We start from the raw sequence: 26,260 nt of genomic DNA, 5'->3' as shown, positions 1-26,260 counted from the left end.
CTTTTATTATTACTGCTGTCACTTTATTAGTGTTATCATTATCATTATTAGTTTCTTCTTTTCTGTTCTATTAAACCATTCTTATCTCAACCCACGAGTTTTACTTCTTTTCCTGATTTTCTCCCCCATCCCACTGGGTGGGGGGTAGTGAGTGAGTGGCTGCGTTGTGCTTAGTTGCTGGCTGGGGCTAAACCACGACACTGGAGTAAATATGTCTGGTATTATGAAAGTAATCTACTCAGGCAATGCAGATATTGCTTACTGAGGGAACAGTTCATTTACTCTTGGCTTGGAAATACTGTGGTATTTTGGGACATATAGAAAGGGGAACCATCTGCAAATACTCCAAGGTTTATTTCCACAAGAGGTAGGAAATTCAAAATTAAAAGATCCACATTGTTACCTCATTTTAACACCTACTCAAAAGGTATTCTATTGTAGTATTTATGGAATAAATATTAATCTGAGACTACATAATTTAAATCAGAATTTTATATTTACTTCAGTGGCTCCAAGTCAGGACAATATGCAAGAACAACACATTAAATACTCAGAGAAGTTCCAAATTCTAGTGAAGCAGGAAGTGTTCATTTCTGTCAGAGATGACAGGTGATAAATAAGGGCAAGGAGGGAGGAACTGCTGAAGCCTATTTGACTGAAGACTTAACTCATGTAGTAATTAGTGTGGATAGTTACATAAGAGACTGCAGTTCCTTTCCAGTGTATCATATTACTTTTCAAGAAAACTGCACAGCACAATGCATTGCCAAGAGCAGATGCTCTTGTAGGACTAGATGAATGAGTACTAGAGGCACTTTAGGTGCATTAGTGTGATACTCAGTATATGCTAACTTTCTTTGCTAAAAAGCTTAAAACTATCATCTCACATATCCTTACACAGCACTGCACTGTGCTATGTACACATGCCCTTTGTTACACTTCCTTGCATAAGAAATATAATCCCTACTGCAATGAATTAAGGGATAGAATTATATTACAGTGGGAACTTTAACTCTGATTTTTGCTGACTTTCATGTAATCAAAATTTCAACCTTAAAACTGCATTACAATAGTTTATTACTTCCACACACTGCCCATATATACGGTAACTTACAGTATGGCAGCATTGCCAAAAGCAATAATTCATGAATGCAGTACAGTGTAAATGAATTGCAAGAGCTGTAATTCACTAAGATTATGTTACAGCTCTAATCTGAAAATAATTTAATGTATAGACAAAAATAGCTGAAAAATAGTTCTGAAACTAAAAATGCAGGTGTCCTGGTTTCAGCTGGGATAGAGTTAATTGCCTTCCTAGTAGCTGGTACAGTGCTATGTTTTGAGTTCAGTATGAGAAGAATGTTGATAACACTGATGTTTTCAGTTGTTACTAAGTAATGTTTGACTAAGTCAAGGATTTTTCAGCTTCTGATGCCCAGCCAGTGAGAAAGTGTGTGGATTGTCCGGCTCATAGTTCACAAACGAGTTTTACCATGTCTAGTGCACACAGGCGACTCATGGGGGGGTTACAAAAGTGACCCAGCCTTGGGTTGCCTTGAGGCCCTGTCTCTCTGCAGAGAGGACTCACGACTCACAGGGAGCTGTGTAGACAGCTTAGCCCTGGGTTGTCTGATAAACCCTAAAGTAAACAGGGCAGTGGCTGCACCATTCAAAGAACCAAAACCTGAACTGAGCCTTGAAATCCCTTAACAGATTGTATGCCCTGAGTCTCAATCCAACCACTATTCAGTTGCCTGAGGAAGCAAGGTAAAAAAAAAAAACCAAACCCAAAACCTGGAGGGTTTCAGCTTCAGTTTCAAATGACAACCTTGTGTATTCAAACAATCACAGACCAACAAAGGAAAGATAAGGGAAAACTCCACTCAGATATACATAATCCATTTAGGCCTATATCATAATCCACTCAGACATAGTCATACACACTGTTCCGCAAGTCAGGGGATAAAACCTCTAAGATTCAGGTTGGAAAGGGGGGGAGTCACTTCTCCAACTATACAGTTGGCTTGAGAAGGAACCCCCCCCCCCCCCACCTTGATCGGGACGCTGGTCAAGGTAACTTCCCTGGGATTGAGAGCCCTTACCTGGAGGGGTAAGTGAATATTGTTTATGCTTTAAGTTTGTAAATGTGTTTGTGGTTGTCTGTGAATCGCTTGCGGTTGTAATAATGTACTACTCTTGCCTTAAAAAATTGCAATAGTGCATTCCTCCATTGTATCTGTAAAACCTGCAATAGTGGCGTGTTAAGTCTGTAAGTGAAGTTCAAATAAGTTGCTTGCTTGAACCTTGCAGTTAAGTCTGCAAGTGAAGTTCAAGTCATTTGCTTGAACCTTGCAGTTAAGTCCTTTTCCATCACAGAAAGCTGGAGGGGCACAAGAAGTTGGCACAGGACACAGCCAGGGCAGCTGACCCAAAGTGGCCAATGGGGTATTCCATACTATGTGACGTCACATCTAGTATATAACTAGGGGGAGTGGGGGCGGGGGGATCGCCGCTCGGGGACTAACTGGGCGTCGATCGGTGAGCAATTGCAATGTGCATCATTTGTATATTCCAATCCTTTTATCATTACTGCTGTCACTTTATTAGTGTTATCATTATTGGTTTCTTCTTTTTATATTCTATTAAACCATTCTTATCTCAACCCACGAGTTTTACTTCTTTTCCCGATTTTGTCCCCCATCCCACTGGGTGGGGGGGGAGTGAGTGAGTGAGCGGGTGCGTGGTGCTTAGTTGCTGGCTGGGTGTAGGAGTCGGTCAGAAAATCAGCATTGTCTCAACATCGTCATCAGGAACATGAACAGTACGTTATCTGACAACGGCCTGTTTGGGAGTGCAGTGGCCGATCCCAAGAACAGAACGCGCGGTACAAGGCTCCGTTAAAGATAACCGCACAGCTACTGTCCAAAAAGGATGGATTGCAATTGTTACCATAACATCAATGAAGAAATCATGAACTTCAGACGAACTTTGCTTCATTATAATACCAAAACACACCTCCAAGACTTACCACGCCTCGGACACTGACCCTGTGCCTGCGTAATAGCCTCGCTTGAGAAGGGCGGAGACTCCTGAGGCAGAGGTGGAGCAAGGTGTGTTACTAAGCATAAAAGATGACTTCTGAACAACGGAAATTTGAAGCTTCCCCACCAAGGACCACGACGATCGACGACGCAGCATTAGCTGGACCCGGGACCGTTAGGACGTCTTGAGATCTGCAGTTGTAGTTATAACTTCTCTTTCTCCTCTCTCTAAACTTTACTTTACTTTTCTCCTTTCTTTCACCCATCTCTAACTATCACGTGCCTCTTCACAGGCAATACAATAAAGTTTTACTGTGTGATTATTGCTATCCCCTTTGGTGTTGGTCACCTTAATTTTGCACTTTCGAGATCGTAGCAAACGAACCATCACGAGTCCACCGAGTGGACCGTGACACTGGGGTTAAACCACGACAGCAGGTTGGTAGCGCTTTTATAGCATTTACCACATCCAGTTTTTACCTGCCAGTATTTATACAATTCAGAAACGTAGAAAGAGAAATAAAAAAAGTGAAAGCCAAACGCTTGCGTATCTTTGGCTAGCATTATTGAAAGGTGCAAAAAGAAGGAAGATATCTGATACTGAGCTACAGTATATCTATAACAAATATTGAACTAAAGCCCTAATATTGCACTCTTATAATGTCCATTGATGATCACTTCAGGAATGTTAAGTCACCTATTTCCCTTGTGAGAAAGTAGCTATGCTATAGATAACTTAACCTGCTCTCAAACATCAAGAGGAACATTTGAAGAAGTCTTGCAACCTGATGTGTCCAGTTCACTAAAATTTAAACTTCAACTTTCTGTCAGCGTTGTGCCAGTGCTCAAGATCATTTTGTTGACATTGTGCCATATAGACATAAACAATAGCCAGAACCGAGGTTGGAGCAGAAGAGTCTCCTCATCAAGCTGTGACCACAAGAAAAGCAGTCCTGGAAGTCTAAGCTGCACAAAAAAACCCTATTCCAGCTATCCTATTAACCTTTCCCAATCTTTTAATTGACTCAGTTTCACTTTCAGAGCTCAGCTGATAATTTCCATCTGCTTATTTCTAACTTTTCATCTGCTAACTACTGTGTTCTCCTCATCTATCTACACTAAGGAGAACAAAAATGTAAAAATTTGTAAAAATGCAAAAGTTATCTGCTTCCAGAACCATCTTTTCACAGATAGGCCAATAAAGGTCTCTGCTGACAAACAGCAGCTCATTACTCATTCTGTAAGAAAGAGGCATAGTGTACTTTATGATATCTTTACCTCACCAATAATTTCCATAACTGCAAAATAAAAATACTTTACACATCTAACAAGGAATAGGAGTGATGCATTTTATGCATAATTAAGTAAAAAAAAATCTCAGTGCTAACTGCTTAATGTGGTTAGGAAAGTTTACAGAATATAATAACCATGGAGACATTCTGCTGCCTTCTCAGAGAAGACAGCACTGATTGGCTAAGGTTAATGAAGCACTGCACAAGACAACTATATACTCCCTTTGTAGACAGGCTTAATGCACAATAAATTTTGAGGTGTAGACACTAATTAAGCATCGGAAAGTGAGCTGAGAGTGGTGTGTCTTATCACACACCATAACAAAATAACCATTTAATGGTAAGACAAAATGGGGTAGAGACAAACTAAGTGAGTTTTGTATGTCAGAGAAATTGTTAGCCAACAAGAGAACATTCCCTGTTCTCAGTACTGTACCATGCCCCTGGAACACAAATGTGCATCAGTGATAAATTCTTACCTGATTTGGTATTCTTAAAGGCGGCCTTGGACCTCCAGGGTATCGAGGGGACATGAAAGGCTATGGAAAAAAAAAGTAGTGCTGAATAATTCAAGTTAGCTTGTAAATACTGTGTTGAGTCATTGGGCATACGGCTTGTTTCATGCTCAAACCTCAGGAATCCAGCTTACATGCTTCCACAGAGCATCCAGTACATTATTCTGCAATATTTAGCTATAACTAAATAAATTAACAGATTCTTAGTGTATCTATCTACTAAGATACATTATTTTAAAATATAAAATTTTGCTACAGCTATGCGAAGGCAGATATAAACAACTTAATGGACTTAATCAACTATGAAGAATAAGAAACCATTTAGATCATATAATCACACATCCAATTTTTTGACTGGATAAGGGGGAATACAAAGGAAAAATGTTCTTGGAAGACTCAAGAGGTAAATAACAGCAAAATAGTTAGCAAATACTTTCCCTTCTGTCCTGGTTTCAGCTGGGATAGAGTTAACTTTCTTCCTAGTAGCTGGTACAGTGCTATGTTTTGAGTTCAGTATGAGAAGAATGTTGATAACACTGATGTTTTCAGTTGTTGCTAAGTAGTTGTTTAGTCTACAGTCAAGGATTTCTCAGCTTCTCATGCCCAGCCAGCGAGAAAGCTGGAGGGGCACAAGAAGTTGGCACAGGACACAGCCAGGGCAGCTGACCCAAAGTGGCCAACAGGGTATTCCATACCATGTGACGTCCCATCTAGTATAGGAACTGGGAAGTGGGGGCGGGGAATCACTGCTCGGGGACTAGCTGGGTGTCGATCGGCGGGTGGTGAGCAATTGCACTGCGCATCATTTGTACATTCCAATCCTTTTATTATTGCTGTTGTCATTTTATTAGTGTTATCATTATCATTATTAGTTTCTTCTTTTCTGTTCTATTAAACCGTTCTTATCTCAACCCACGAGTTTTACTTCTTTTCCCGATTTTCTCCCCCATCCCACTGGGTGGGGGGGAGTGAGTGAGCGGCTGCGTGGTGTTTAGTTGCTGGCTGGGGTTAAACCACGACAAATGTTTAGACTAAGTCAAGGATTTTTCAGCTTCTGATGCCCAGCCAGCAAGAAGGCTGGAGGGGCACAAGAAGTTGGGAGGGGACACAGCCAGGGCAGCTGACCCAAAGTGGCCAACAGGGTATTCCATACCATGTGACACCACATCTAGTGTATAAACTGGGGAGAGTTGGCCTGGGGGGATCACTGCTCAGGAACTAACTGGGCATTGGTTGGCGAGTGGTGAGCAATTGCATTGTGCATCACTTGTTTTGTATATTCCAATCCTTTTATTATTATTATTGTCATTTTATTATTGTTATTATTATCATTATTAGTTTCTTCCTTTCTGTTCTATTAAACTGTTCTTATCTCAGCCCATGAGTTTTACTTTTTTCCAATTTTCTCCCCCATCCCACTGGGTTGGGGGGGAAGTGAGTGAGCGGTTGCGTGGTGCTTAGTTGCTGGCTGGGGTTAAACCATGACACCTTCACTTTTTTATAATAATGTAAAATACAATACAAGATTTAACCTGCAAGGGCACAGATTCCAAGTTTATGTCATAAATATCTAGAACTTTGGTGGTGATGGATCTAGAACATTTGGTGGTGGTGAACTATATTAACTCAGTATTGTACTCCTTCCATCCCTCCATACATGCTCATTACAACTCTTCCTCTCTCAAAACCAAATATCCACTGAATTCTCATACCATCCTGCACTCTGTGAGATTCTAGTGGGTCTTCGCTACTACTATACTACTTTGTAGCCTAGAAAAAAGTTCAGTCCCTTAAACTAGGTCCAGAAATAAATGATAAATAAATGGTAGCATCATCAAATAGCTTTAACATCTCTACTTGTTCCATCTCAAAGTGCGACAGCAATCTAGAGATCTAAAAAGCAGGGAGATTAGTGGCATGTTTGAGATCTACAGGAAAAAGGCACAAACATCTGACTAAACATATGATGAAGAGGATTATTTTGGCAAGCAAACATACCTATAATTCCAGAAGAAAATGAAGACTAAATGTACACTTTGACTGTGTGTATTGGGTTTGTGTGGCGGGGTTTTGGTAGTGGGGGAGGGGCTACAGGGGTGGCTCCTGTGAGAAGCTGCTAGAAGCTTCCCTGGCTCCAAGTCAGACCCGCCTCTGGCAAAGGCCAACCCAATCAGCAACGGTGGTAGCACCTCTGGGATAACATATTTAAGAAGGGAAAACCTGCAGCGGAGAAAGTAGTGGGAACAAGTGAGAGAAACACCTACGCAGATGCCAAGGGCAGTGAAGAAGGAGGGGAGGAGGTGCTCCAGGTGCTGGAGCAGAGATTCACCTGCAGCCCATGGTGAAGACCATGGTGAGGCAGGCTGTCCCCCTGCAGCCTATGGAGGTCCACAGTGGAGTGGATATCCACCTGCAGCCCATGGAAGGCCCCACACCAGAGCAGGTGGATGCCCTCAAAGAAGGCCGTGACTATGTGGGAAAGCCTGTGCTGGAGCAGTCTGTTCCTGAAGGACTGCTGCCCGTGGAAGGGACCCACACTGTAGCAGCTCATGAAGAACTGTAGCCTGTGGGAAGGACTCACGTTAGAGAAGTTGGTGGAGAACTATCTCCCGTGGGAGGGACCCCACGCTGGAACAGGGGAAGAGTGTGAGGAGTCCTCCCCCTGAGGAGGAAGGAGCAGCAGAGACAAGGTGTGATGAACTCACCACAACCCCCATTCCCTGTCCCCTGTGCCGCTCGGGGGGAGGAGGTAGGAAAAATCGGGAGTGGAGCTGAGCCTGGGGAGGAGGGAGGGGTGGGGAGAAGGTGTGTTAAGATTTTGTTTTATTTCTCATTATCCTGTTCTGATTTGACTGGTAACAAATTAAATTGATTTGGTTGGGTTTTTTCCCCAAGTCGAGTCTGGTTTGCCTGTGATCATAATTGGTGAGTGATCCCTCCCTGTCCTTGTCTCAACCCAGGAGCCTTTTGTTATATTTTCTTCTCCCCATCCCACCAGTGGGGAGGAGTGAGCGAGCGGCCTCATGGTGCTTTGTTGCTGCCTGGGCTTAAACCACAACACTGTGAATACAGGGAAAAAAAAGACTGCTTCCTTTAAGAGCTTGAGGGGAAAAAAAACCTTTCCATGAAGTTTCCTCGCAAAGCTTCTACTAATACACTAGCATCTTCTCTCCTGTGCCTAAATTGCTGGGCACTGGGAAAGCAAAAAATGCCATAAAACTTTATATTATGAAACAGAAGCTTACTTCCATTCATGACAATGCCTAGCAGTCATAGGAGAAATGAGCGATATAAAAGAAAGGAGTCTCATAGAACTTCCCAAGAGAAATCTCTTATGACAAATGAGCTATTGCAGAAAACTACTCTTTGGAATCTCTTGGAAATAAAACAAATGTACCTAACCAGAAACCATCTCCTCTGCTATAGCTAAGAAACATAAACAGGACACTAAAACTCTATGGTCATCATCATTGCTTCACAAATGAATGGCATATTTGGGCTCTGTCAGCTGTACTGTGTTATAAAGTAAAGTTTCAGTTATCATCATTATTAGTAATACATGCAAAAATATTAGTAATAACTAGCAACATAATTATGTTACTAATAATTAGTAATATTTTTCACGATTTGCAGAAAAAAATTAACTGAGCCTTTCACATGTCAGAATCAGATGAAAGCTGTAATAATCTTCTACATAAATACATGTTCCAAAAAGATACTAGAAAGAAATTTAAAATACAGAGGGTTTACAAATTGGAGAACAAAAGTTAAATGACAGTTGTGAAAAGATTACATTAGTATGCTGGCTTTGGCCGGGATAGAGTTAATTTTCTTCATAGTAGCTAGTATGAGGCTATGTTTTGGATTTGTGCTGGAAACAGTGTTGATTACACAGGGATGGTTTCGTTATTGCTGAGCAGTGCTTACACAGAGTCAAGACCTTTTCTGCTTCTCACACTGCCCCACCAGCGAGTAGGCTGGGGATGCACAAGAAGTTGGGAGGGGACACAGCTGGGACAGCTGACCCCAACTGAACATTGTGGTGGGGCAAGTTCTGCATAATGACGAACTCTGCATAACAACGAATCACAGGTGAAAAGAAGCCAATCAGCACAGGACATCAGCAACAGGACAGGGAGGGCCTGCCAGAGGGTACGCAGCTCCGTGCTCTGATATGGTGAGCAGGGCAACTCACCATGTATGGCTAAAGATCAAACAATGGTCACGCCTGCAGGGAAGGAGAAGTTACTCCCCAAATGACCCCCAAGCCCACCGACCCATTTCCCGAAGGTTCTGAAAGCACAAACCGTGCATGACACCTAATTAGCCTAATGAGTTCGAGTGCTTGCCCGAAGGAGGGGCAAGGATGATAAAAGGACACAAACTGAAGCCCCAAGTGTGCGTGCCTACGGACACTAGACCCTTAGGCTGACTGGACCCCTAGGCTGACTGGACCAACACTGGATCCAGGACCAGTGAAATCTTTCTCTTTTCCTTTTTCTCTCTCTGTCTTGCTCTCTCTTTCTTTTTTCATAATCCCTACACCTCATCCCTTTAAGACATAAAACCATTGACCAAGTGTGGGACTAGGAGTGTGTCCAGCTGCCCCTAGGCTCTTCTCTGAGAAGGAGTCTAGAAAGCAAGGGGGTCCAGTCTGAACCTCGTGACTCAACAGGAGGGATCTCCTTCTTCCCAGAATTGATGTATATGGTTACCACGGGTTACATGGTTTACTGAGCTAGTTTCATGCCAATTCCTGTTGAGAGAAACCATGCCACCTACTGTTAATGCCTTCCAAGTTCAGTTTGCTTCTGCCATGAATAAAATGTTTAACTGATTGTTTGGTGTCGTTTCACCTTAATTTAGCCCGAGGGAATTCTGAATTCACCACGACTGGTCTGTCCAGCCCGGGTCATGACACAAGGTCCCTCTGGATGGCATTTCATCCCTCAGGCATGTCAACTGCACCGTATCAAAGGCCTTACAGAAGTCCAAGTAGATAACATCCTTAGCTCTTCCCTTATCCAACATAGTCACTCCATTGTAGAAGGCCACTAGACTAGTGAGGCATGATTTGCCCTTCGGGAAGCCATGTTGGCTGTCTCTCATCACCTCCCTGTCTTCCATATGCTTTGACATATCTTCCATGATCTTACCAGGTACAGAGGTAAGGATGAGTGGTCAGTTGTTCCCAGGGTCCTCCTTTTTACCCTTTTTAAAAAAATGGGTGTGATGTTTCTGTCTTTCCAGTCACTGGAGACTTTGCCTGACTGCCGTGACTTCAAATATCATGGAGAGTGGCTTGGAAACTGCATCAGCCAATTCACTCAGGACCCTGGGATGTATCTTGTCGGGTCCCATGGACTTGTGTATGTTCAGGTTCCTCAGGTGGTCTTGAACCTGATCTTCTCCTATGATGGGAGGGACTTCATTCCCCCAGTCCCTGCACTGAGGTTCAGGGGCTTGAGAGATGTGGGAAGAGAGATTGCCAGTGAAAATGGAAGCAAAAAAGTTGTTAAGTACCTCAGCCTTCTCCATGTCCATTGTCACCAGATCCCCTGTCTCATTTATTGGGGGGGGTCTTACAATTTTTTTTGTCTTCCTTTTCTGACCAATGTACCTGTAGAAACCCTTCTTATGATTCTTCACATCCCTTGCCAAATTCAGCTCCAGCTGTGCCTTAGCTTTCCTGAGCCCACCCCTACACATCTGGGCAGCATCCCTATATTCTTCCCAGGATGCATGTCCCTGGTTCCACTGCCTGTGCATTTCCTTCTTACACTTTAGTTTGACCAGGATGTCCTTACTCAGCCATGCTGGTCTCCTGCCTTCCTTGCCTGATTTCTTACATGTGGGAATCAAGAGCTCTTGTGCTCCAAGAAAAATGTCCTTAAAGAGCTGCCAGCTCTGTTCTGCTCCTTTATCCCTGAGGGCAGTTTACCAGGGGTTTCCACCCACTAATTCCTTAAACAACTGAAAGTTCACTTTCCTAAGTTTTAGGGTCCTGACTATACTTCTCACCTGGCCTATATCCCTCAAGACTATTAATTCCACCAGGGCATGCTACAGCCAGTCTTGTCCTCTCCAGTAAGTTCCTCTGCATTAGTGAGCAACAGGTCCAGTAACGCTTCTCCTCTGGTTGGGCTGTCTATCACCTGGATTAGGAAGTTATCCTCTATGTTCTCCAAGAGTCTCCTGGACTGCTTGCAGCTTGCTGTACTGCTTTTCCAGCAGATGTCAGGGTGATTGAAGTCCCCCAGCAGGATCAGGGCCTGCGGGCATGATGCTTCCTGTAGTTGAAGTTAAAACTCTTCATCAACAGGCTCCCTTTGATCAGGCAGCCTGTAGTAAACAGCAACTACAACGTTTCTTTTGTTGGCTTGGTCACTAATTTTCACCCATAAGCTCTCAACCTGTGCACTGCTGGTTTTCAAGGACAGCTTTGTGCAATCCATCCATTTTTTTATGCAGAGGGCAACCCTCACTCCCCCGCCTCTACTTCCTTGCCTGTCCCTCCTGAACAGTTTATAGCCATCTATTGCAGTGCTCCAGTTGTGTGATTCATCCCATCAAGTTTCAGTGATAGCAATCGGATCATAGCTTTCCAGCTGCACAGCGGCTTCTAGCTCCTCCTGCTTGGTACCCATGCTGCATGCACTGGTATAGAGACACTTCAGTGGTACCGTTGACTGTCTCACCATTTTGGTGGAACCTTTTTGGAGGGTTGGGGGGCATTCCTCGCTAATCCGCTAGGTGTGCTTATCCACCCTGTTGCTTGTGAGTACACAAGTGTCAAAGCTTTGGACACCATCTCCCAAGTTCATTAGTTTAAAATGTGATTCACTAAGTCAGCCAATCTGCCAGCGAAGATTCTCCTTCCTCTTCTAGATAGGTGGATCCCATGTCTCCCCAATAACCTGTATTCATCGAAGGACATCCCATGATTGTAGAAACCAAAGCCCTGGTGATGATACCAGCCACAAAGCCAGGTGTTGATCTGCATGATGCATCGACTTCTGCCCACACCCTTATCCCTTACTGGCAAGATAGAGGAGAAGATCACCTGGGCTTCTGTCCCCTTCACTTGTGCCCCCAGGGCTCTGAAGTCCTGTTTGATCTTGCCCAGGTTATGCTTTACCATGTCATTGGTGTCCACATGGAAAAATAGGGGATAGTAGTCTGTGCTTTTTACCACTTGTGGCAGTCTCTCTGACATCCTGGATCTTGGCTCTTGGCAAGCAGCAAAAACTTCCCTTGACTGTATATCAGGCCTGCAGATGGATGTCTCGGTGCATCTCAGCAGAAAGTCACCCACTACTAGCACTCGCCACTTCCTTTTGCAGCTTTTAGTGTGTGCAACTGGTGCAGTTTCTCCCTGTGCGTCTTGCTCATTGGCTTCATCCACTGCTAAGATTTTGCACCTGTTGCTGGTTGGTACATATGAGGAAATGGGGTGAAGTGATATCCTTTTCCCATGGGTCACCAGAGACCATGGTGCCTCCTTCTCCAAGGTGCTGTCTGTTTGCTGTTGATGCTCTTTGTCTGGTAGTCCTTGGAGGTCAGTGCCACAGGGCCCTAATATTTCTTCTTGCAACACCTCAAATAGTATTCTATTTCTTGTTCCCCATCCCTAATACAGCATAACCCGCTGACTTCCTCTTGCAGCTCCTCCACCCGCTGCCTCAGTGAATCCACCAGAGCACACCTTGCTCAGGTGGAGCTTCCACCCTCCTCCACCCAGGAGTGTGGGGTATGGACTTTACAGCCCTCCACCTGGACAGCAGCTTCCCTGATAGGTATCTCTGTCTAGGTGGCTGCCTCCACTTGTCCCAGGCTAGCCTGGCTAGGTAGATGGTTCCCAGCTGCTGCAGAGCACAGACCTCACCTGATCTCTGCCACCATGCTTCCAATGATTTCAAAGCACTGCTTAATATGCCTTTTTAATTCCCTGGAGGCCTCAAGCTGCTGGGCAGGCATGCACAGCCAGCAGCTAGCTAGCTGGGGAGACCATCGGTGCTGCAGCCTAAGCCTGCAGGTGAGCAGAGCAGGCAGCAGCCCGACAACTGGTAGAGTGCGCCGCCCTTCTGCGCAAACTGCTGCACTGCTCCCCGTTTGCAGAAGCGAACTACCACGCTATGCCCTGGTCGCTGACGCTCTCTAGCGGTTTGAACTAACCGCGGGGACCTCCAGCACCGCCTAACTGTCTCCCACCTGTAGTGGGTTGACCCTGGCTGGATGCCAGGTGCCCACCAAAGCCGCTCTATCACTCCCCCTTCTCAGCTGGACAGGGGGGAGAAAATATAACAAAAGGCTCGTGGGTCAAGATAAGGACAGTTTAATAAAGTGAAAGCCAAGGTCGCGCGCGAAAGCAAAGAAAAACAAATGATATTATTCTCTACTTCCCATCAGCAGGCGATGTCTAGCCACTTCCCGGGAAGCAGGGCTTCAGTACGTGTAGTGGTTGCTCCGGAAGACAAAAATGCCCCCCTTCCATCTCCCTTTACTTAGCTTTTATATCTGAGCTGACGTCATATGGTATGGAATATCTGTTTGGTTAGTTTAGGTCAGCTGTCCTGGTTATGTCCCCTCCCAAGATCTTGCCCTGCCCCAGCCTGCCATTGAGGGGGGGGCAAAAATGTTGGGGAGACAGCCTTGACGCTGTGCCAGCACTGCTCAGCAGTAGCCAAAACACTGGTGTGTTATCAACACCTTTCTAGCTACTGATGCAGAGCACAGTGCTATGAGGGCTGCTATGGGGAGAATTAACTCCCTCTCAGCCAGACCCAATACACCACCCCTCTAGCAAGACGTGTCACCTGCCGGGCAGTCCCTCCACACATAGAGCCCAAGGGTGCCGGGTGCCCAGAAACCCCCTCAGACACCTCCGGGGGACCTCACAAGCCTCTCACTCTTCTCAGCACTCGGCAACAACTGCTGCCGCTGTTCTATTAGAACCTTGTGTAAAACTTTGACTGCAGATATTATATGCATCCTCTAATATCCAGACCTGAAGGTAAATAATTGCTACATTCTTATTTCACTCCTACTGAACTCCTACTATTTCAGTATCAGATAGGGCTGCAAAAATAGAGATGAAGACTAGGTCATGTTGATCTCTGTGGACAGGCATACCAAGACATTTACAAATTACTGACTCTGATGCTTGAAAATGGTGCAGAAAATGTCCTAAATTATTTTATTAACATAGTAGCTAAGTGCTTTCCTCACATTGTAACTCCATATACAGCACAGATCGTCAATGAAATGAATGTGGTTGTAATGAGTGCAGATAGCAAGGTTTTGGTAGCAGGGGGGCTGCAGGGGTGGCCTCTGTGGGAAGAGGTCAGGGGCTGCCCTGTGCCAGACATGGCCAGTTGTAGCTGGCTCCGCAACAGCCCCACTTCAGGCCACAGCTGAGCTCACCAGTGGAGTTGGTGGTGCCACTGTGAAAACATATTTAAGAAAGGGCAAAAATGCTGGACAGAGACAGAAGGAGGGAAAAAAAGAGTGAGAAACAGCAGAGTTGGAACACCAAGGTCAGAGAAGGAGGGGGAGGAGGTGCTCCATGGCACTGGAGCAGATATTCCCTGCAGCCCATGAAAGAGCCCAGGCTGGAACAGATTTTTCCTGTGACGGAAGCAAGATTATTTTAGACAAGAATTTCAGACATGTATATAGTCATCTTATCCTTATGGAATCTAAGATAGTTTTATCATTTCTATTGCCAAAGCAATTCATAATCTTTAAAAAGGATTTTCTTTTATGACATTCCTTTTTATTTGTGGAAAAACAAGAAAAAAGAGAAATGAAATTACTTATCTTGGATTACCCAGGAGAAATGTATATAACTTAGGAATGAACTGCACACATGGTTTTAAGATTCAGTCTAGCATTCTGATTACCAACCATTAGCTTTCTCTGAGGCTCCTTATCTAAGAAAGGAACTTTCAGATGTGCTGACTCTCCAGAAATCCCAGTCATTGAACTGCATTTGACCCACCATTGCAGCCAGATACAAAGTCAACTCTAAAATTTGTTTAGGTTCTCCTATTTGGGATTTAAGAGCTTCATATCACAAAACTGTTCTCTCTTCCAGTAATCCCAGACATTGAGTTTTGCAGCAAATGAAGCAGAAGCAGATTCAGTTACTGTTTAACACCAATTTATTTCCAGAGTATAACCTATCCTATGTACTGAAAGAAGACAAGGTCCTGTGGATAAAAAAATATGTAGCTCTGAAATTAAAAGTTATATTAAAATACATACTGTACTGGGTCTGGCTGGGATGGAGTTAACTTTCTTCATAGCAGCTGGTATGGTGCTGTGCTTTGCATTTGTGGCTAAAACAGCATTGATAACGTTTTGGCTATTGCTGAACATTGCTTGCACAGCATCAAGGCCCTCTCTGTTTCTCACTTTGCCCCCTCAGTGAGTAGGCTGGGGGTTGTAGTGGTCTTGACCAGAAGACCATTTTACATCAAGGAGTTAGGGATGCACGTAAGTTAACCTGAGCAGGCCCAGGCCTGTGCTGCACTATGCTGGCCCTAATATCATTGTTGTTCTACAGTTATTTTCACAACCAGTATTTGTTTTACTTGTCATTATCCTTGTACTATTATTATTCATAGTGACTAGCTTATATATAAGAAACTTTCTATTATTAGCTGAACTGCTTACTAATATAATCTGTAACTTATAATATATTTAAGAAAGGTAAACTGCATGTGGATCAAGGGGTGGAATGTAGTGATCCTGACCGGGAGACCACTGTACGTCGAGGACTTCGTGATCCACATAACAGTTAACCTGGGTAGGCCTAGGCCTGTGCTGTGCTGCACAAATCCTTTGGCTGCAGGATAAACTCAACCGGCTCATTGTAACAGAAGAGCTTTCAGGCAGCTCTGCTTGCTGCGATTACGCCATCTGCGTGGCCTTGCCTTTATCTAACAGTGCAGCAAGAATTTCTCATGAAAGCATCCTTTCTGTTTGCCAGCAGAAATGATGAATAGAGTTGTTTCCTTGTAAGAAAAGCCTATAATAGCTTGAATGACCTAAATGTGGGAGTCTCCTCTATGGACAGGGTCTGCACAGCATGCTGCATGTCGGTCAGAGTCCTGTTCGATGCTACACTGCTTGGAGTTCCCAGCATCTAAAGGGACATAAGATTATCTATGCTTTTCTCTTCTTATAGTGTTAACTCTAATAAATAGCATTTTAAATGTTACCTTACAGAGTCTGAGTGCCTTTCTTGCTGGGATCATCACGGACCAGCACCTCCCAGTGCAAAACAGTGGTATGTAAGAAGCTGGGAGGGAACACAACCTGGACAGCTGACCCAGATTGACCAAAGAGATATTCCATACCATATGATGTCATGCTCAGTAATAAAAGGTCAGGGAAAGGTGGAGGAAGTGAGGATGTTTGTGATTATAGCATTTGTCTTCTAAGTAACCATTATGCATGCTGAGGCCCTGCTTTCCAGGAAGTGGCTAAATATCTGCCTGCCGATGGGAAGTAGTAAATTAATTCCTCTTTTTCCTTTGCTGGCACATGCAGGTTTTGCTTTCCTTATTAAACTGTCATTATCCCAATCCATGAGTCTTCTCCCTTCAATTTTCTCCCCATCCTGCAGAAGAGGATATAGAGTGGCTGGCTGGGTGTTTGGTTGTTGGCTGGGGTCAACCCACCACAGTCATTTTGGCGCTCAACGTGAGACCCAAGATAAGATAACAACAGTTTTGATTTAAGCACACTATAGCTGTGTACTGCGTCTGGCTGCAATGGAGTTAATTTTCTTCATAGCAGCCTGTAGGGTTTTGGATTTGTGACTAAAACAGTGTTGACAGCACACCAGTGTTTTAGCTGTTGATGAACAGTGTTTGCACAGCATATGATGTTGTGCTCAGCAATAAAAGCTCAGGGAAAGGAGGAGGAAGCAGAGATGTTTGTGGTTATGGCATTTGTGATCCCAAGTAACTGTTAACGTGTGCCGAGGCTCTGATTTCCTGGCCATGGCTAAACATCTGATTGCCGATGGGAAACAGTGAATGAATTCCTTTTTTTCCTTTCCTTACATGCACAGCTTTTACTTTCCCTAATAAACTGTCATTATCTCAACCATGAGTCGTCTTGTCTTCCTTCTATTTTTTCCCTGTCCCACAGGAGAGGGGACTGAGTGAGAGGCTGTGTGGTTGGTTGGCTGTTGGCCAGGGTCAACTCACCACATTTAGCAAACCTTCCAGTGTTTGACTATAGGAGCGATTACTGTGTCATACTAGCGTACTGAATTCTTTTTCTTTTATAAAAAAATAAAGGACATAATTAACAGCAGTGGGCAGCAGTTCCAGCGAAACTGGAACTCGTGTAAGATTTCTTGGTTCCTAGCACAGTCCCTACCTAATTTCCACCTTCCTCTGAATTGTCTGATGAGAAGCAACTGCTGTAGCAAGAGGATCCATTTTGCTTGTGTCCTAGTTAGTAGTTTGCACCACACACTGAAATCAAGTTCCAGTGCAAAACTAAGAGCCAGTACTGATGAAAAATGAAATTAATTTAATTCACCTAGCAATTCAGAGTTAGCCAAGTAGAGCTAGAAGATAGTGCTTGTTGACAGCTGTAACTTAGACCAATCCAAACATTTTCATGAATGCAACAAAAGGCAGCTTTATCATTCCAGGATGATCTTCCAAATTAATTGTAGTTTGCAAAACATTGAACTGTTACAATGTTTTTGTAATTGAAAAGGTCTTAGTGAACCATTCTACCACTATTTCTATAATCTTCCCACTCTTTAAAAACCAGAATTGTTCACTTTCATAATCTAGGAGAGAATTGCAGGTCCAAGTGTAAATTCTCATCCCTCAGTGAAAGAAGACTGGTAATTTATAGGAAAGGGACTGGAGTTCCTCAGTATTCAGGCTAAGACAGGTGAACATATTTTATATGGTTTGGTTTACTCTTGTGATCAGTCAGGATCAGTGGAGTTGCGGAAGAGTATATGGAAACTGATGTACTAGTTAAAGATGTACTAGAAAGACAGCATCTATTAAGAAAGTAGGATGTTTTGCCTATGAGTTTGTCTTTATTTGTCTTTTCACCTACTTTTTACGAAACAAATGATGCCCCTCAATTTTCAAGGTCTACATTACAGGGCTGATGTCTGCCAATATATTTTCTTGTCCTCAGATAAATTGATATCGGTAAGATTCAGCTCTGAAGGCATTACAACCAGATATTAACTGCTTCTTGACAATAGACATCCCAACACCACAACACATTATCATGGACTGTCTGTACATATTTGCTTTATACACACCTTATAGTTTCCGTACACTGATATGTAACTGACTTAATTTTGACTTAACTTCCTTTTGTCAGGATTGCTCCCAAACATATTAATATATTTAGTATCTAACTTACAGTTGGATTTGCTAACTAAAATGTTATTTCTTTATATATACTCTTAAACATTTAACTACAGAGAAAACTAATAGTCTCTTGAAAAATGTTTGTTTTGTTAACTAGGCCATTCAACTGAAGAAAGTAGGATTCTTGCAACTAAAACTACAAAGGACTCATTTCAGGTCTTGCATGTTACAGAGATACATGATGACAAGGACTCGGCAATTTTAAGAATAGGTGAATGGTAATCTCTGGAGCAGTCCAAACTAATTGGACTGCACAGATCAGTTCTTGAAACCTGCCTTGCAAAAGATTCATCAGACATATTTTTTAGTTCATTATAGCTCTAATTAATGTTACAAAATGTTACAGTGAAAATAGATTTTTCTCAGTTTATTTTCACTCCCAGGCCTTGGAAAAAGAGCAAGCTGTCTGTGGGGCTTCAAATAAGACTGAATTCAGATACTGACAAACAAGAATCTTTTTCTTCTGAGATATGAAGCCACTACTGAGGCTTTTTGGGGAAGAGAATGGAAGCTTTAGTGGAACAGAAAAGGAAAGACTTTCCCCTATGGAGGAATCTTTAACAACACAGAAATTTTTCCTGTCTACTGGCCTCACTTCTGCCAACTCCTGAAGATTATGTGACTGACAACTTGCAAGTATCTTTTCATTCATGTATTAAATGTATTGATGGAGTGACTACATCAGTGGACAAGGGAAGAGCTAAGAATGTCGTCTATCTGGACTTCTGTAAGGCCTTTGACACGGTCTCCCACAACATCCTTCTCTCTAAATTGGAGATAAATGGATTTGATGGATGGACTGTTTGGTGGATAAGGAATTGGCTGGATGGTCAGCCTCCAGAGGGTAGTGGTCAATGGCTCAATGTCCGGATGGAGATCAGTGAAAAGTGGTGTCCCTCAGGGATCTGTACTGGGACCAGTACTGTTTAATATCTTCATCAATGACATAGATGGGGAATCGAGTGCACACTCAGCAAGTTTGCAGATGACACCAAGCTGAGTGGTGCAGTTGATTTGCTTGAGGGAAGGGATGCCATCCAGAGGGACCTTAACAGGCTTGAGGAGTGGGCCCATGGGAACCTCATGAAGTTCAACAGGGCCAAGTGCAAGGTCCTGCACCTGGGTCAGGGCAACCCCCGGTATCAGTACAGACTGAGGGATGAATGGATTGAGAGCAGCCCTGTGGAGAAGGACTTGGGGATATACTGGTGGATGAAAAATTGGACATGAGCCAGCAATGTGCGCAGGCAGCCCAGAAAGCCAATGGTATCAAAAAAAGTGTGGCCAGCAGGTTGAGGGAGGTGATTTCTGCCCATCTACTCCTCTCTGGTGAGACCCCACCTGGAGTACTGCATCCAGTTCTGGAATCCTCAGTACAGGAAAGACATGGACCTGTTAGAGCAGGTCCAGGGGAGGGCCATGAAAATGGTCAGAGAGATGGAACACCTCTCCTCTGAGGAAAGGCTGAGAGAGTCGGGGTTTTTCAGCCTGGAGAAGAGAAGGTTCCAGGGACACCTTATTGCAGCCTTTCAATATATGAAAGGGGTTTATAAGAAAGATGGAGAGAGACTTTTTACCAGGGCCTGTAGTGACAGGACGAGGGGCAACGGTTTTAAACTGAAAGAGGGTAGATTTAGATTGGACATAAGGAAGGCATTTTTTACGATGAGGGTGGTGAGATACTGGAACAGGTTGCCCAGAGAGGTGGTAGATGCCCTATCCCTGGAAACATTCAAGGTCAGGTTGGATGGGGCTTTGAGCAGCCTGGTCTAGTGAAAGATGTCCCTGCCCATGGCAGGGGTGTTGGACTAGATGATCTTTAAATGAACCTTCCAACCCAAACCATTCTATGATTCTATGATTCTAAAAACCACACTTCAGATTCTGAGTCAGTCAAGGAAACGACATGTTCATGCCAGGTTTTGGATTGCTCTAGGTAGGTATCAATACTGCAACACAGCAAGCACTCTTTCCCCCTGTGACTGTGGGAAAAGGAACACCACACAAATAATCCCTTGTCACTTACATACAGAAGAAAAACATGAAATAAAGACTGCTGATATCCTGCCATTTTTTACATTTTGATAAGACAATAAAGAGTTGTAAAGATGTAAGAGTGTAAAACATCTCTTTTTTCAGATTAAATAGCTTCTTTTGGCTATGCGTCTCATGGAAAAAGGAAAATGATGCTAGCCTGTATCTCTACCTGGATTTCAACACTTGTTTTTTATGGAACAGTAGCTTTCTATAATTATCTTCTCCCCAAACCATGCTCCTGGAAATCTGAATTGTTCCTTTCACATCATGAGTTCAAGTATGTGAAGTGGAAATCTCTGCTGTGCCCCATCTTAAAGGACTGTTTCAGTTCCAGAGCAGCATTCGCTCCTACTGCTGCACAGAGTGATTTTGCTAGTGAGGAGAAAAAGAACTGGGCTTTGGTGACCAGGAGATGCAAGCTCACTCATATGAGCAATCCAATCTTTGACTACAACTGTAGTTTGGCCTTACACTATTAGTTGCAATTTTTTCCAACCTAGTATTCTGTACTGCTAGTATCCAAAGTGGTAACTGGCTACTTACTTAATTTCATTTATGACAAAACTTATGAGAGGCAACATATGCTCTAATTCCTTGGCTTGTTTTTAGGCATTGGGGTTGAGATCTTCAAAGCAAAGAGATGCTCAGTAAGATATTCTTAATTTTCTAGGTCTAACTTTCATTGAAATTTGAACACCTTAAATGTCTGGCTTGTGGCATGACCAACAAAGTTCTTATTTCAATTCTAATATTTTATCGTAAGAAATTGTTATAAAATTATATTCAAGCATTTTCAAGCTCCAACTATCAATTGGTACCATTTCTTATTCCTGAAATTTTGAAATGAGTTGTGCTGTACTATTTCACAAACTGAATATTTGTCGGTTAGAGAGATCCCTTCCTTTCCATCTATTTACTTCTGTTAAAAAAACCCCTCTCAAGTATTGTACTGTATAATGACATATAGTTTAGAAGAGGACCTTTTCTACAAACTTTTAAACAGTATTATGGAGGACTTCCTATCCTAAAATTCCTGTAATCATAATTTTTCTGAATACCTGAAAAAAACCGGGTGGTACAGGACCTACTGGCATGCCATCTCCTGGGGGAATGTTTCCTAGCACTGGACTGGGAGCTGCTGCAGCACTCTGAAAAGAACAAAGGGAAAATAAACCTTTGTCATTGCATGGTAGGCATAAAAAACCAAAACAAAAATCCCCCAAAAACCTGCCATGACCAAAATGCAGAAAGTAATTCTCCAGATATGTCATAATGTCATTGTTTCATCTAAAGGTAAATTAAAATTGTATAGTATTTAGTCTTATTTTATACAAGCAGAATGATTTGTTAAAGATGACAAGTGTATGTTGAGGGGATGGATGCTAGAGATTGTATGGACATACAAATATATATTGACTAGATAGATCTTGACTAGATTTTTTTTTTTTTAAAAATGTATCTCAGTGTGTCTATATATACACAAGCAAGAATGTAACTTGCACACTTTTTTTTTTTATTATGTGTATAAACATTCCCACACATGCATACAGATATAAATGTAACATAAGGAAATTAATTTATGCATTTTATGAGCAATTTCCAAGCACTTTAAAGATAATTTCAGCAGTCTGTAATATTCTTTCAGAATTATATCAAGCTTCAAAACATGATTCTGTTACAAATAGTACAAGAAGGAATGCTCAAAATACTACTAGTAATATTCATGATTTTACCAAACCAAAAAATAACCACCACGATAAATTAGAAGAATTCAGGTTACATTTTTTGGAAAGGAAAAAAAAAAAAGGTATTTCTAAGAAGTGAATCAAAGAATGAAATTAGTTACCTTTGCAAATCCTTCATATGTAAGAAGCAAATAAAGAATATTGCTTCTGGCAATTTATAAGCAGAATACCACAAAAAGGAAAGCCAAATCATTACTGTTGTCATGTATTGGAACCTCAGTCACTTTTCATTTCCAGCAGTCTTTCTTCCTGCAATATGTTTCTGTTAGGGTACTGTCCTGGTTTCGGCTGGGACAGAGTTAATTTTCTTTCTAGTAGCTGGTATAGTGCTATGTTTTGTGTTCGGTGTGAGAAGAATGTTGATAACACACTGATGTTTTCAGTTGTTGCTAAGTAATGTTTAGACAAAGTCAAGGATTTTTCAGCTTCTGATGCCCAGCCAGCAAGAAGGCTGGAGGGGCACAAGAAGTTGGGAGGGGACACAGCCAGGGCAGCTGACCCAAAGTGGCCAACGGGGTATTCCATACCATGTGATGTCATGCCCAGTATATAAACTGGGGGGGAGTTGGCCTGGGGGGCAGATCGCTTCTCAGGAACTAACTGGGCATCTATATTGGATTTGCATGGCAAAGTATTGGCAGCGAGGGGGGCTACAGGGGTGGCTTCTGTGAGAAGCTGCCCCTGTGTCCGACAGAGCCAATGCCAGCCAACTCCAAGACGGACCCACTGCTGCTCAAAGCCGAGCCAATCAGCAACAATGGTAGTGCCTCTGTGATAATATATTTAAGAAGGGAAAAAAAGTTGCTGCGCAACAGAAACTTCAGCCAGAGAGAGGAGTGAGAACACGTAAGAGAAACAACCCTGCAGACACCAAGGTCAGTGAAGAAGGAGGGGTAGGAGGTGCTCCAGGCGCTGGAGAAGAGATTCCCCTGCAGCCTGTGGTGAAGACCATGGTGAGGCAGGCTGTCCCCCTGCAGGCCATGGAAGTTAATGGCGGAGCAGATATCCACCTGCAGCCCGTGGAGGACCCCACGCTGGAGCAGGTGGATGCCCCCGAAGGAGGCTGTGACCCCATGGGAAGCCCACGCTGGAGCAGGCTCCTGGCAGGACCTGTGGATCCATGGAGAGAGGAGCCCACGGTGGCGCAGGTTTTGCTGGCAGGACTTGTGACTCTGCGGGAGACCCACGCTGGAGCAGTCTGATCCTGAAGGACTGCACGCCATGGAAGGAACCCATGCTGGAGCAGTTCGTGAAAAACTGTAGGCTGTGGGAAGGACTCATGCTGGAGAAGTTGGTGGAGAACTGTCTCCGGTGGGAGGGACCCCATGCTGGAGCAGGGGAAGAGTGTGAGGAGTCCTCCCCCTGAGGAGGAAGGAGCAGCAGAAACAATGTGTGATGAACTGACCGCAACCCCCATTCCCCATCCCCCTGTGCCACTGGTGGGGAGGAGGTAGAGAATTTGGGAGTGAAGCTGTGCCCGGGAAGAAGGGAGGGGTGGGGGGAAGGTGTTTTAAGATTTTGTTTTATTTATCATTACCCTACTCTGGTCCACTGGTAATAAATTATATTATTTTTCCCCAAGTCGAGGGTGTTTTTATCCGTGAAGGTAATTAGTGAGTGATCTCTCCCTGTCCTTATCTTGACTCATGAGACTTTTGTTATATTTTCTCTCCCCTGTCCACCTGAGGAGGGGGATTGATAGAGCGGCTTTGGTGGGCACCTGGCACTCAGCCAGGGTCAACCCACCACAGCATCGGTCAACAAGTGGCAAGCAATTGCATTGTACATCACTTGTTTTCTATATTTCATTTCTTTTATTATTTTTGTAATTTTATTATTGTTATTATTATCATTATTAGTTTCTTCCTTTCTGTTCTATTAAACTGTTCTTATCTCGACCCACGTGTTTTACCTTTTTCCTTCCAATTCTCTCCCCCATACCACTGGCTGGGGGGAAATGAGTGAATGGCTGCATGGTGGTAAGTTGCTGGCTGGAGTTAAACCACAACAGTCCATTTTGGCGCCCAACGTGGGGCACGAAGGGTTGAGATAACAACAAACCTGATCAGAGCTTGTTAAAACAAATTTGTTACAAGCATTCATTATATTGGTCTAATAGTTGCTGGTCACTATGTTGATTTATGTGTTCTTAGAGTTGTTGCTCTCGGTTTTAATGTTCTGTTATGTATCACCTTGCTTGCTGTATGTAGTCCCTGTGCTGCTGCTTATCATCCGTGGGAGGTGGATTAAGGTTTTCACTTTGATGTATTGTGTAACACTGGTTTATGGTATGATAAAGTTATCAGTTGTGGGATTAATCTGGTGTTTGAACTCAGCATTGTCACCTCTATACTTCGGGAGCCATGTGTGGGAAACTATTAATAATTACACCATTTACCTTTCCTCCTTGGAAAACCAGTCTATGGGTGGGGTACCTTTCTTCCCCTCTCCTTTCTCCTTCCGTCCAGTTACAATGGTGTTTGAGAATTTTGAAAAATTTGAATACCCTTGGGATGTTGAGACCAGCACGGTCCTAGCCTTACTGCTAGGAATTAGTGTGTTCCTGAATGTGGTTCAGGCTTGTTTAAGGTTAAACAACTATTTAAGAAGATCACCCAGAGATCTGCCCCGAGGCTGGATAATTATGAGTGGCAGGGTGTGTGGGGTAGTATGGGCAAGTACCTAGAAAAGTGGGCACCTCCAATGTTTTGGAAATTCACCGCTGAACAAGTGCAGAATCCGGAAGAACTAGTAAAATATTTGGAGAAGGTATGCTGTCACCCTGGCAGCTCCAGAGAGATACAAATCACTGCAATGTGCTGGGGCCTGGCCCATGCCTATCGAGCCCTGTTCAACACCACTCAGTACCCTCAAGGAGAAGAGAAGGTCTCTGGATCTAACAACAAGACGACAGGCACTGCGGCTACCCAAACCATGGCAACAGGCACTGCAGTCCCTCCAGCCCCAGCAACGAGCACTGCAGCTATCCAAACCTCGGCAAGCAGTACTGCAACTGATCCAGTGGACCAACCTGCACCAGTATCAGTTGACCCCATACAGAAAAAGAAATATACAAAAAAATCAGTTCGCTTAGCAAAGGATGAAGATGAACCAGGGTCATCACAGGAACAGGAGGAAGAGGCAGAACCAGAGGTAATCACCCAATCCCTATCCTTGAGTGAGCTGCGGGATATGCGAAAAGATTTCAGCTGCCATATAGGTGAGCATATTATCACCTGGCTCCTCCGATGCTGGGACAATGGGGCTAATAGCCTGGAATTAGAAGGTAGGGAAGCCAAGCAGCTGGGATCGCTTGCCAGGGAAGGTGGCATTGACAAGGCAATTGGAAAAGGGACACAAGCCATCAGCCTCTGGAGGCGACTCCTGTCAAGAGTGAAGGAAAGGTACCCCTTCAAGGAAGATGTTATATGTCAGTAAAGCAAGTGGACCACTATGGAAAGAGGTATCCAATATCTGAGGGAATTAGCTGTGCAAAAGACAATTCATTATGACCCGGACAACCCACAATTACCCAAAGATCCAGGCGAAGTCCAGTGCACATGACCCATGTGGCAGAAGTTTGTACGAAGTGCACCATCATCCTATGCCAATTCACTGGCAATAATGACCTGGAAAGACAAAGAGGCACCGACGGTGGATGAAGTGGCTCGCCAACTCTGGCAATACGAAGAAAATCTCTCCTCCTCCCTACAAGCCTGTGTTTCGGCTGTGGAGAAGCTGTCCAAGGATTTCCAGCAATTCAAAGAGGATATGTCCTACTCCCCACCTGTAAGGACCAATGTCTCAGCTATTAGGAGTGAGCGCTCCTCTGCCCAAGACAGAGAATATAGAAGGTACACACCGCGAGGTGACCTGTGGTTTTACCTATGTGATCATGGAGAGGACGTGAGGAAATGGGATGGAAAACCTACCTCGGTCCTAAATGCACGGGTACGTGAGCTGTGAGGAAAAACCACCACAAAAGGGGATTCTACCAGGAAAAATGCTGCTCCAGTTTCCAAGCAGCATAGAAGGGCTGATCTTATTTCTGATCCTCTTGAAGGGACTTCTGAGCCAATTTTACAAGAAGTGAATACTGAATTAGAGGGGCCCTGCCTCCAGCCAGGTGGAGGAAAGGGACAACTGGGTCTATTGGACTGTGTGGATTTGACGGCCTGGCATGTTAGACCCACGGGAATACAA

The 26,260-nt window shown here is 43.7% G+C and overlaps 1 protein-coding gene across 6 annotated transcripts in view; it reads right to left on the bottom strand.

Annotated features, from left to right (window-relative positions):
- LOC128136094 (single-stranded DNA-binding protein 2-like) overlaps window positions 1-26,260 on the bottom strand; it is a 229,357-nt gene that overhangs the window by 39,575 nt on the left and 163,522 nt on the right. For 4 of the 6 annotated variants that reach the window (XM_052775199.1, XM_052775200.1, XM_052775203.1 and 1 more), the window contains 2 exons: window positions 21,371-21,460; window positions 4,813-4,872 (listed from right to left, as the gene is read on the bottom strand). In XM_052775199.1, the coding sequence (XP_052631159.1) occupies window positions 4,813-4,872; window positions 21,371-21,460 (150 nt within the window). The remainder of the gene's footprint in view (window positions 1-4,812; window positions 4,873-21,370; window positions 21,461-26,260) is intronic. The other 2 variants (XM_052775201.1, XM_052775202.1) reach the window with 1 other exon arrangement.

The sequence above is a fragment of the Harpia harpyja genome, chromosome W (assembly GCF_026419915.1).
Source record: "Harpia harpyja isolate bHarHar1 chromosome W, bHarHar1 primary haplotype, whole genome shotgun sequence".
In the NCBI taxonomy this organism is placed as follows: Eukaryota; Metazoa; Chordata; class Aves; order Accipitriformes; family Accipitridae; genus Harpia; species Harpia harpyja.
This window is presented reverse-complemented; position numbering and strand designations above follow the sequence as displayed.